We start from the raw sequence: 12,040 nt of genomic DNA on the forward strand, positions 1-12,040 counted from the left end.
CAGGTGAACCCATGTCCCCTGCATTGCAAGGCAGATTCTTAACCACTGGACCACCAATGAAGTCCCTCTGGGGAAGCATTCTTAAAGACAAGGTGAGGGAGAGGAGTTGCAGGGTGTATGATCAGCTTGTGCACAATTCTCTGACTGGTTGATGGTGAGGTAACAGGGGGGTGTCACAGGGGTCAACAATATTAACCCTCAGGCTCCAGCAGGTCCGGGGGTTACACACTCATGGTCATCTAATGTTAACTTCTTCTATTTGGTGGGTTTTAGCATCTGTAAAACAACTCAGGAAATTTGCATCAGATACTGTTATCTAGATACTTCAGGAAGGAACGTAAGATTCTGTGACTGCCATATGGCCGATTTATTTTTTAAGTTCTTACCAGTTTCTCCTGGTTCAGTACCCAATTTTTGTCACTACATGTTCACCCTTTCAGTCACTAATTCTTGAGTCAGGTTTTTGTGGCTCAGGAGAGACTTAGGAGATGACGTTTTCTATAAAGATGAAGCAGGCAGAGGAGGTAGGGAGGGTCTGTCCCAGGAAGGAACCACAGGATCCTGTTCAGTTACAACAGAACGGAAATATTTGCTGCTAAAGATGACAATGGCTACCATTTTTTGAGTAAGCTCTGACTGCCAGGTTCTCTGATGAGGATTTAACACGCTAGACTTCACTTGACACGCTTCTATTATTCTTTCCATTTTACCCACCAGGAAACGAAGGCTCAGAAATGTAAAGCCATTTCCTGGAGGTCCTGCAGCCAGTTCTTGCTGGCGCAGGATTTGAAATGAAGTCATATTCCAGGTTCAAGGTCTGCTAGTGCTGCCTCTGGTAAGGTTTCTCTAAGAAGCCACTTTCCTCCCAGAAGGACTGGCAAAGGGTTGCTGCTGTGGCTGCTAAGTTGCTTCAGTCGTGTCCGACTCTGTGCAACCCCATAGACGGAAGCCCACCAGGCTCCCCCGTCCCTGGGATTCTCCAGGCAAGAACACTGGAGTGGGTTGCCATTTCCTTCTCCAATGCATGAAAGTGAAAAGTGAAAGTGAAGTCGCTACTAAATATATTTTAAATTAAATACTGTTAAAAATCCCTCATCTCCTATAAAACTCTCCCCACCCCAAGCAGGATGGATGAAATGGACAGAGAATACAGAAAAACAGCTACACCAATAAAAAGAAAGTTTACCATCCTAGTTATTAAAGAAATACAAATTAAAATTACAACCGTGTATTGCTTTTCATTTCAGATTGAGGGGAAAAAAAAGAAAAAGGAGAAGAAGAAAAAGAAGAAGGATGGTTACATGAAAAGCTTGGGGCATAATTTCATTAATTTACTTCTAACTTCTTGCTATCACGTCCAGAAGATGGACTTAACAGGTGCTAAGCTGTTCATTATAACAAGCAATAAATCCTTTTATGATAATGGAAAGACAAGTCAAGTGCAAAACAGGAAGGGGCCCAAAGGGAAGGCAGAAGGGACCCCGCTGTGCTGCGCTGGCGGCTCTGGCCCAGAGGCCGGCTCCGCTCCCTTCTTGGAGCTCGGCAGGAGGTCCGCCGGTGGGTGCGCCCGAGGATGCGGGGACACTGTGGGGACCACAAGTCCCAGGCGCCCGCGCGCGCGCCTCGCCCGGACCACGTGACCGCGCAGCCCCGGTCGCGATCACAGCAGCTGTTCGGGCTCGGAGCCCCAGTCCCGAGCGAGCAGACGCGGCCCCGGCGCCCGGCCGCCCAGCACGCTCACCATGGCGGTGAGTCCGGGCGCCTCCTGGAGGAGCGGCCGCGGGGTGGGCGCTGGGACCTTGGAGCAGGCGACCCCGGGCATCCCGCGGTGCCCCTGGCAGGGGGCCGGTGAGGGGCTGTGCTGGCAGCGGTGTCACCATCGGGAGCGGGAGAGCTGGCCGGGGCTTTGGGGTTTTTATTTGTTCCTCCTGCTGGGAGTCAGTCCGGCTTGACTAGCAGTCAGCGGATGAGGGTCGGGGTACGCTGGGTGAAGACTGCCGGGCGGGGGTTCCCCCTGCTCTGGGCGCGGTGACTTGGGGGAGATTGCGGGGCGGCGCCCATGAGGAGGGAATTCTCGGAGCACTTCAGCCGGCGGCGGGGCTCGCCTACACACACCCCCGGGCGGTTCCCTGCCTTCGCAAGTTCGTGATCTGATTTTTTCGGAGAAAAAAACAAACAGAGCTTGCCACTTCCCATCCTCTTACACTTGGGTTGGAAATAGCGTTTCAGATAAACTAGTTTTCTTGGTAGAGTTCACCTGGGCTGGAGAGAATCGACAGCTTGCAAACTCTTCGGTCTATGAATAAATCATGTACACGGTTTTCTTCCTCCAGGAAGAATGTCGTAGAGTTGAAGAGTCAGGAAGCCAACGCAGGTCATTTAGTCAAACGCACAACACCCAACTCCCGACGGCCCTCTGAAAGGGGAAACAGATGGAAAGGGTTTATATGCAAAGTTCCCCAGCCAGGCAGTGCTAGGACTGGCACCTTAATCTGCCCCTAAACTCTTTGGCTTATCAGTGAGGGCGCTCTTCTGGAAGTGCTTGTTGTTGTTGTTGTTTAGTTGCCATGTAGTGTCAGACTCTTTTGCGAGGCAATGGACGGTAGTTTTCCAGGTTCCTCTGTCCCTGGGATTCTCAAAGTGTGAGTAACTCCAAATGAGAAAATAAAGAAATAAGTCCCGTGATTGCTGTCTTTTTCCGCGTAGCCCCTCCCCACAGGGTGGGGCCCTGAACCAGACACACGTAATTTAGCTACTGGAGGCCCTGGTTTATCCAAAGCTGTGAAACTGGATGAGAGGCCCGCCCCTTGAGTGTCTGACCACAGGGCTCTTTGACTGGAAACTGCAGCTCCAAGTCAGGGTGTGCTGATTTGAATCTTTTTCACGGGTGAAAAGCCAAGAGAGGTGAGTCTTTGTCCCTCCTTCGGGCCCCTCACTCCCCAGTGGGGTGGACGCTCTGTGTGGACACTTGCAGCTTGGAAAACCTGCACTGTCCATCTGCCCTGACTGCTTCCTGCTTCAGAAGATGTCCTAGCCACCTGCCTCCCTGGCTGGGTTAGGTGTCTTCCAGGGATCTTCTGTCCCCAGTACCCCCAGATGCCCCACTCCCCGGGCCTCCCCCTTGCTGAACACATAAACCCCTTTGTACTATTTGTTCACGCCCTCTCCCCTAACAGGTGCTCCTTGGGGGCCAAGGACTTGTCTCATTTGTCTCCAGCACCTGCACCCCTAGCACAGCCTTTGGGGGTGTTCCGATCTACTGCGGAAATTGTTTGGGGTCCCTGAGATAGCTGACCCAAGCCTAAGGATGACAGAAAGAACCCAGTTTTGGAACCTCTCTGATTAATTAGCCACAGGGGACATTCCAGTCATGCCAGCTCCTTTATCAAATGAAGTTGGAGTAGGGGTCAAGGCTCCATACCTCACTCCAGCTGCAGAGACGGTGCTGCAGGCTTCTGAAATTCCCTAAGTGCAATTCCAGTATAAATGCAGTTTCACAGGATTACTTGTACCTGCTTGTTTTTGCCTATCAATTTTTTGTGAACATTTTGCCACCTCAATGGATACTCTTTTTGAAATCGTGTCATAGGGTATCTCTGGGTAGTAGGACTCAAAATAATTTTTTACTTTCTTTTTGGTACTGTTTCAGCTTTTTCCATTAAGCAAGTATCACCTTCATATTAGGGAGATAAAAAGCTATCTTTATTTTTAAATTATCTAACATGATTTTTTTAAAGACTTTCTAGGTTTCAGTTTTCATCTTACGAGGTTTTGGACAAATCCTTTCCCCTTTGGAACTCCTTTTACCCATCTGCAAATGAGAAGTGGTTAGAAAGGGACTAGAATTGGACCAGATCAGTGTTTTTCACATTGAATTTCAGCAGAGCTCAGACCTCTCTCCCCTCTTCACCAAAAGCCCTGTGTTTTAGATTGTGGAGTTACAAGGAACATTTTGTCAGTGTTCTGTGGGGGGAAAAAGGTGAAAACCAGGGGACTAAAAATTCTCTGAGAAAATGTTCTGGAGATATAATGGCATGGTGACTAGTTAATAATACTGTACTGTAGATTTGAAGGTTGGGAAGAGTAGACCTTTAAAGTTCTTATCACAAGAAAGAAACATTGTAATTGTCATGATGGATGTTAACTAGACTCCTTGTGGTGACCATTTTGCAATATACACATATATGGAATCGTGTTGTACACATGAAATGAATACATTATTTGTCAATTATGTCTCAATTTAAAAACTTTCTGGACACTTGTCACTCTGGCATTTGGAGATTCTAATATTTGGCCATTGTCTTTGGAAGTGAAGTCTTCCACCAGCTGATCCCAACTCAGCCAGGATCTGCTTGGCTATAGCTGGGCACTGACAGTGCTTCTGCTGGTTGAGGTCTCGCCCGGTGACAGGAGGGAAACATCCCTTCTTTGAGAGTGTGAGCTGACTGATTTCTCTGGCTTTAATCTTGCCAATCATTAAGCCTGATGCAGGCATTTAGAATCCCATTCAGTTCCCATCTTGTCCTCTTCTCTTGGTCACTGAGAGGCAGCATAGACGGATGGGGCTTTGGCATCTAACGCGACTCGGGTTTGAATCCCAGTTCTGCCAACTTATTAATACTAGCTTTGTGACCTTCAGCAAGTTACTTTTCAGAGCCCAGTTCCCTGTTTTCTTTCTTATACGATGGACCTAATTGGCCCTGCCACACAGAAGATTGTGGTGAACTGAGATATTATATGCAAAGCTCTTGATGCCACCCAGAACACAGGGTGGACCAGCTGCTCTTCGAGAAGAGCCTTCAGACAGGTGCTGCGCGCTCTTTGCTTCTACCTTCATTCTTTCCATAAGACTGTGAGCTCATCAAGGGCAGACACATTAACCTCTCTCCATAATGCTGGGCATGGGATTAGGCTCAGCAACTGTTTAGTGAATTTTGGGTGAACAGGTGTGCAGTACACACTGAAGACAGCTGACCCTGGGCTCATCCATGATAAACACTGCTGGAACAGAATGGCTGGGGCCCTGGGGGTAAGAAGAGGCAGTCAGTCCTCAGCTTAGCACGTCCTCATTGCCTTTCAAGGGCACAAAGGAGTCATCTCTGCATGACTGAAAGCACTGTGACTGGTTGGTCCAGTGAGGATGGGCACCCTCAAGCACCTTACATGTACCGGGTACTGTGCTGTGCTCAGTAGCTCAGTCATGTCTGACTCTTTGCATCCCTATGGACTGTAGCCCACCAGGCTCTTCTGTCCGTGGGGATTCTCCAAGCAGGAATACTGGAATGGGTTGCCATGCCCTCCTCCAGGGGATCTTCCCAACCCAGGGATCCAACCCAGGCCTCCCGCATTGCAGGCAGATTCTTTACCATCTGAGTCACCAGGGAAGCCCCTACCTGGAACAGGCCAGCTCAATTCTAGCTCTGCTGCTCACCCACTGTGGGACCCTGGGCAGTTCCCTGCCCTGTCTGGCTTCAGTTGGCTCTGATGGCTTCTAATGGCCTTTCCAGCCCTTAAATCCAGTGACCTTGTTTTCCTGGGTCTTGAGAAGAGGTTGCTGGAGAGCAATCGGGAACATGATTCCCACTGCCCTAAGCCCCCTCTGATGCAGTCCCTTCTCTTTCAGATGCATTTCATCTTCTCAGATGAGGTAGTGCTTCTCTTTGATTTCTGGAGCGTCCACAGTCCTACAGGTAAGAATTGGGAAGCCCAGACTTGTAGACTGAGTAACCTGGGCAGTGGGAACCCAGGTTCTCATTATTATGCTCTGTGGACATTTCCGGGAGCCTGACTCTGCTTCCATAAATATTGAGGTAACTTTGCATTTGTCATTCCATTTGGAATCTCTGCCCTTCAGACTGCAAAGAGCTCTTTGTGAGGCCCAGAGAGAGGCACGAGGGTGCAGCTTCCCCCTCCATTACAGGGGAAGGAACTGACACCCAGAGAGGGTGACACCCAGAGAGGGGGAAAGACTTGTCCAGGGACACATAGATCAGGCCCTCTTGTTGCCTCCTAGCACCTCCTTCATACAGGGTTCACTGTCTAGCGTCAGCTCAGAAGCCCAGAGTAGCTGCTGCAGCCTTTGACCTCAAGTGAGACATAAATTTGAAAGAGATGAGTATTCCTTTGACTTGAAAAGGCCGAGTTGGGCACTAATTCATGATGGAGTTGTGTTTCCACTTAAGCACTTACATGTTAAAAATAGACTGCCGAGACCAGAGCTTTCACTGCAGGGATCCAGTTGTCTCTGTGAAGAGTCCACGTCTCCCATCTGCCCATTTTCTCTGATCTTCTCTCTCTCTCCAGCTCTTTATACTTTCTCCCCCTATACCTGTTAGACCTGACTCATATTTGTTTTCTTCAGTCTTTCACCATTTTTAATTTCTGGGCTTATAATCTCTGCTGGCAACCTATGGATGGAAATTGCTGTGATCACAATATATCTACCTACAACCTGGGGATAGACTATGAAAGGCATTGTAACATAATAGAAGGAACAAAGAAACAGAGCAGGATGCGTTGTTTCCTAGTTGAGTAGCTTTATTTAGTTACCAAGTCTGTTATTACCTCTGTTAATAGAAATAATACATGTTTCTCAAAAAGTTACTTTGAAATAGGACATGTGATTTTGTTAACTCTAGCTTGGTAGGCAGATTATAAAATAAAAGTGATAAGAGGACTGTTCTTAGATCAGCAATGATAGTAGCAAAGGCAAAGATTATGAATAATCCAATTCTATAGAGCTCAGGTCCATTTAAAACAATGTCATTTAATGGCAGAAGACAACAAAATTCTGTAAAGCAACTATCCTTCAATTAAAAAATAAATTAATTTAAATAAATAAATAAAAATAAAACAATTTAAAAATCACTGTGTTTTGGAAGTGTCAATTCTTAGTTCTTAATTTATTCATTCAATAAATTGTGTTGAGTACCATCAAAAAATAAAAGGAATAAAAATAGACTGGAAGAAACCCAAACGCCCATCACTACAGGTATTGATCAAAATTGATGCTGGTTGATAGCTAGGACCTCAGCAGGGGTTGTTGGCTGAGGTCTTTGTGGCAAGGTGGCTAGGTTCCCAGAGTGAGTGTCCCAAGAGAAAAAGGTAGGGGGAAAAAGGGAGACAGCAAGAACAAGGTAAAAAAAAAAAAAAAAAAGCCTAGTTTTTAAGACCTAGCTTTAGAAGTGAGAGAGCATCATTTCCACCTTTATTGGCTGAGGCAGTCCCAGAGGTCTTCTGGAACAAGGGAGGGAACACAGATGCCACCCCTTGATGGCAGGAATGCTGCCACTGTAAGAAGAGCATGTGGGGTGGGATAGAGTGAGGCGGCCATCTCTGCAGAATCTAATCTTTCACAGACATTATGAAGCCACAGAAATAAGGTGGACCTCCGTGAACTAAAGGGAACCCATGCACCGTGTTCAGAGGACGCAGTGCTGCCTGCTGGGGTGCAGGTGGGGCGGTGTGCCGGTGGGCATGCTCCCCACCACTCCCCCACAGGCTTTGCCAGGTGGCTTTTCCTGCTGAGCCCAAAGCTACACTCCAGCAGGCCACTCCCATCAACAATGGGCTGGAAGGAGAAAGAGACAGGAGTTATGAGCCCAGCAAGAGTGGGGAAGAAGATGGGAGGGGAAGGGGGGAGGAATGGATTCAGAGGGAGGGTTGGGGGAGGTGCCAAGTCCCCAGAGAAGCTGCCAGAAGGGGAGCGGTGTTTGCCTGGCTGGGCTCTGTAACTCAGTCTCCTTTGACAGGCATGGCCCTTTCCGTGTTGGTCATCCTGCTTCTGGCTGTGTTGTATGAAAGCATCAAGGTTGGCAAAGCCAGGCTGCTCTACCAGGCCCTGATGAACCTGTCCATCCCCACAAGCCAGCAGCTTATCGAAGAGACAGACCAGGATTCTTCAAGTTCAGACTCCCTGCCTGTCAGCAGAAGCCCTCTCAGGTAACAGACGTGGGGTCGGGGGCAACGGGCAGAGTGCTCACACTCACCTTGAGAGGTAGGCTGGACCTGCAGGACACTTAGCCCCACTTCATCCAAGGGAAACTGAGGCCCAGGGACAGACCGGAACTTGCCCAAGCGCTTCCAGTTAGTTGGCAGTGACGTGGACTATAGCCAGGTCTCCTGATACCCAGGCTGGGGCTCTCTGAACAGCCACGTGGGAGGCTCCAATCTTTCTGACTCCGGTGCAAGCCTCAGTCCAGCAACAAGGGTGTCTATTCAGCCCACCCCAAAACCATAGCAGGTTTTCTTAGATCACTAAGGCTTCCAAACCCAAGATGGTACCTGCAGCTCTTCTATACAAATGATAAAAATTTGTTGTCAGCAGCGTACCAGCTTGGTAGAGGGCAACCTCTTGCTCCTTCCTTCCCTCCCCGTTCTGATAGCCACTGGGGATTCCCATTCTGTCCTCTGTACAGCACTGGCTGTGCTAACTGTGTCTGTCTGCTCCTTAGGCGGGGGCCTTGAACAGTCACAAACCCGCTGCAAGGGAGGTGTTTTCGTACTGGTCTTACTAATATATGTTTTACTGATGAGGACATTTCAGTTCAGAGAGGTTAAGACGCTTATGCTGAGCCACAGTTAGCACGTGGCAGAGCTAGAAATTAGTCTGTTACCAGGGTCCATGCTTCTTCCATTGTAATACTTCCATTCACAGCTCACAGTTGATTCAGGGGGGAAAATGTCTGCCTTACTGATGATTTTCTATTATCCTTTGTCAGATGTGATTGATCACATATCTCATTTTCCCTTTTTGCCCTGGATACCAGGAAGCTCAGAGCTCAGTATGGTAGAGAAAGGATTATCCCAAACTCCTTGCACAAGTCCCTCTTCCCTGCTCTATCACTGGTTTCTGACATGTCTCTTTAAAAATAAATCTCTCCTGGGTTAAGCGTACGGATTATAAAGAAGCTAGTCCTGTACCTTGGTTGCTCTTTCCGCTCCCTGACACCAACTCCTAGCTTCCAGCTCTCTGCCGGCATTAACTGGGCGTTCCTGTTCATCTAGGTGGTTTTTGTGTCACTTCGGCCAGTCTCTGCTCCATGTCGCTCAGGTGGTCGTGGGCTACTTCATGATGCTGGCGGTTATGTCCTACAACACCTGGATTTTCTTCGGCGTGGTCCTGGGCTCCGGTGTGGGCTACTACCTGGCCTACCCACTTCTCAACATGACTTAGCTGGTTGAGGGTGAGGGCTCTGGGGGCTGGAAGGACCTGGGGCACCTCATTCCAGACCTTGAACCCCATGTCTCCTGTTTCTTCTGCTGGCTGTTCTCAAGGCATTGCCGGCTCCTGGAAACTTTCAGCTGAAGCCAGCGCTTGCTCCCTGGAGTTCTGAGGCCATTGCCGCTCCTCAGCCAGGCTGCAGAGGGCCCTGGCGAAGTCTTTCTGTGCCTTTAAGAAGGCTGCTTTGACAGGAGGTGGGGTGGAGACCAGAACCTGGGGGCAGATTTCATAACCACGGCAGCATTTGCTGGGATCCCTTTCCCTCTCCTGGGGTGAAAGTGACAGCTGACTAAAGGCAAAGAAGCAGGATCTTACCAGGGCTGTGACCTACCCTCCAAATACAGTGAGCTCCTCCCATGGGATGGCACTGCCATGGGACGGTGATAGTTAAACGGATTAGGTGTCGGGGAGGGGAGCTCTTTGTGGCCCTAATCTTATCCTGATCCTCCCCCTAATGCAAAACCAAGAATTCACTGAGTAATATTCAATCATGATGTTTTCTATTTATTACTTACTGCTCACCCATAGTGATCTGGTGGGGAAACATGATTCGTTCAAATACTGAGTAAGCCACAGGGCGTATCGACTGAAGATGAAATAAGCCATCAAGCCAATGAGTAGAGTTAGGTGGGGGCTCTTCAGATATTGAACCTTTTCGCTTGGAAGAAAAGGAAAGAATAGACCCAGGGAGAGAAAATCACTGCTGTCTACTGTAATGTCTATACTCAAGTACCTCATGGGCTAGAGGAAAGATGGTCTGAAGCTTTGAGAATTAAAAAAGAAATTATTTTAATAAATATATATTTTTAAATAGTCTGTGGGTGTCTTCTGTTTCTCCTCATTCAAACAGCAAGCTCCCGGAACCCTGAGAGAGAACTGCAGGAGCTGAGTAGGGCTGCCCAGGGCCTGAGTCTGTCTGTCTCCCATGAAAACAACTCTGTGCTCCGCAAACCCAGCACCGAAACGCTGTTCCCTCAGCAGACACCCTCAGTGCCAGCCTAGTCAATAAGCCATTCTTCTGTTCATGTAACAAATAATGATTAGAAAAAGAACTGTCACATGGACTACAAACGCCCATGTCGACACTGTTATTAGCACCTTCTCTCCCTGAGGGCAGAAGCAAAAATATATCAAAGCCCCTTTTAAAAGTTACAATAGAAAAGAGCTGAAACAGAAAGTATAGTATGTGACGCCTTCAGTACTGATCCGTGTATTCTCCCCACATAAGCAGGGAGATGGAAAGCTGCTCAGTGTCACAACTGGTGTTAAGATTTGTAGTCTTGTAGTTGGACGGTCAGGCATCCACTTCCATGTCCAGCTAAGACCCCACCCCTGCCCTGAGGCACTGCTGAGATCATCTCTGTAGGTGATCAGCAGCCTCTTTCCTTTGATAGTCTCTTTAAATACAGTTGAGGCTTTCGCAGCATGGAGGGCTTTTTAAAAAATCTACTGTCTAGAGAAATGGATTATATGGCCAGGTTAAAGTAGGCATTTCAACGGTCTTCAGAGTCAAGTCACAAAAGGTGGTATTTTCTCTACTCAAATTTTTGTTTTTAACAAACACCTATATAATACTTACTATCTACCAGACAGGCAGTGTTCTAAGCACTTTAGAGTATTAACTCATTTAATTCCCACAATAAAGTAGAAAGTATTTCTGCCCTTGTCTCAGAGATGAGGAAGCTAGGCAGCTACAAACAGTCACCCAGCTAATAAGTGGTCAGGCTCCCTGGCCTAGAGTCTGCTCATCAGCTCAGATGAGGGCTGTGGCGCTGAGGCAGTAACTGGCTTTAGCCACACGGCATCCAGTGGAACAAGGGTGTGAATGCAGACAGTGGAGGCTGAGAAGTCTGTGCTGTGTGGATTTCACCCTAACAGGACGGAAATTGTTTCAGGGGACCTGGGGTGGGGCCCAGGAGCCTGTATTTCTGACATACAACACTGCCCTCCTCCCTCAACCCAGGACAAATGCTGCTGGGCTGGCTGAGAGCCCCAGCTTCAGAATCCCACGGCCAGGATTTGCGTGCCTGTTCTGTCGCTTACTAGCTATGTAAGGTTGGACGGGTGACTTTACCTCTCTAAGCCTCAATCTCCTCTATTAAAGGATAAATATCTTCTGTGAGGGCCGCTGGAGATGAGACAGTCTGGGTAAAGTGCCCCACAACAGCGCCTAGTTGTTAAACAATAGAGTTTAGTAAATGGTAGTTCTTATGCCTCCCAGGCCCACAGATGGAAGACAGGCTCAAAGCTATCATCAGAAAGGATACGTCTGATTGGCAGGTGAGATGGAGTGGAATCTGGGTGCTTATAAACATTTAAAATCAGGAAACATTTTTATTAAAGTTATTCTACTTTTTAAAGACTGCTTACATGGTCTTTGGAAAATGCTGAAATAAGTAAAATGACCATGAATATTTTCTCACTACTGTTTCCTGCATTAGTCCTGGGCCTGAAATCAGAGGAAATGGAAGCTGCTCTTCAAGTGAAGACTCATGCTCTCAGGTGCCATCCATGATGGACGACAACACAGGGACCCTCCCCATCTTCTCTGCCTGGCTTCCTAGGGTGTAGGACCCGCAGGAGTCAGTGGACGACAGGGCTGGTCCTAACCCTGTTGCCCTGAGCCCGAGAGTAGCTGGGATGCTGGGATAGTGCTTGGAAAGTCTAACAGTTCCAGGGTTAAGTACCAAAGGAAGCATGTCACAGTGCTTTCATGCATGTTAACCAACCCAGATCTGTTACAACCCCTACCCTCACATTCCCAGAGGGTACAGACTGCTCTCGGAACCAGATTTGATTTCACCCCAAAAGCTTGAG

The 12,040-nt window shown here is 48.2% G+C and overlaps 1 protein-coding gene across 2 annotated transcripts; it reads left to right on the top strand.

Moving 5' to 3' along the window:
• SLC31A2 (solute carrier family 31 member 2) lies at positions 1,620-10,039 on the top strand. 2 transcript variants are annotated; one of them, XM_018052620.1, is made up of 4 exons: positions 1,620-1,748; positions 5,624-5,690; positions 7,752-7,941; positions 9,007-10,039. In XM_018052620.1, the coding sequence occupies exons 1-4, from the start codon at positions 1,743-1,745 to the stop codon at positions 9,173-9,175; spliced, it is 432 nt and encodes a 143-aa protein (XP_017908109.1). In that variant the 5' UTR covers positions 1,620-1,742; the 3' UTR covers positions 9,176-10,039. The 2 variants fall into 2 exon arrangements, with proteins under 2 accessions (XP_017908109.1, XP_017908110.1); XM_018052621.1 differs by lacking the exon at positions 1,620-1,748 and adding an exon at positions 2,745-2,904.

This window comes from Capra hircus, chromosome 8 (genome assembly GCF_001704415.2).
Source record: "Capra hircus breed San Clemente chromosome 8, ASM170441v1, whole genome shotgun sequence".
Taxonomy (NCBI): Eukaryota; Metazoa; Chordata; class Mammalia; order Artiodactyla; family Bovidae; genus Capra; species Capra hircus.

Coding starts and splice junctions, on each gene's coding strand:
- SLC31A2 (XM_018052620.1), top strand. Junction 5,691..7,751: donor GAGCGTCCACAGTCCTACAG/GTAAGAATTGGG, acceptor CTCCTTTGACAG/GCATGGCCCTTTCCGTGTTG. Junction 7,942..9,006: donor GTCAGCAGAAGCCCTCTCAG/GTAACAGACGTG, acceptor CTGTTCATCTAG/GTGGTTTTTGTGTCACTTCG.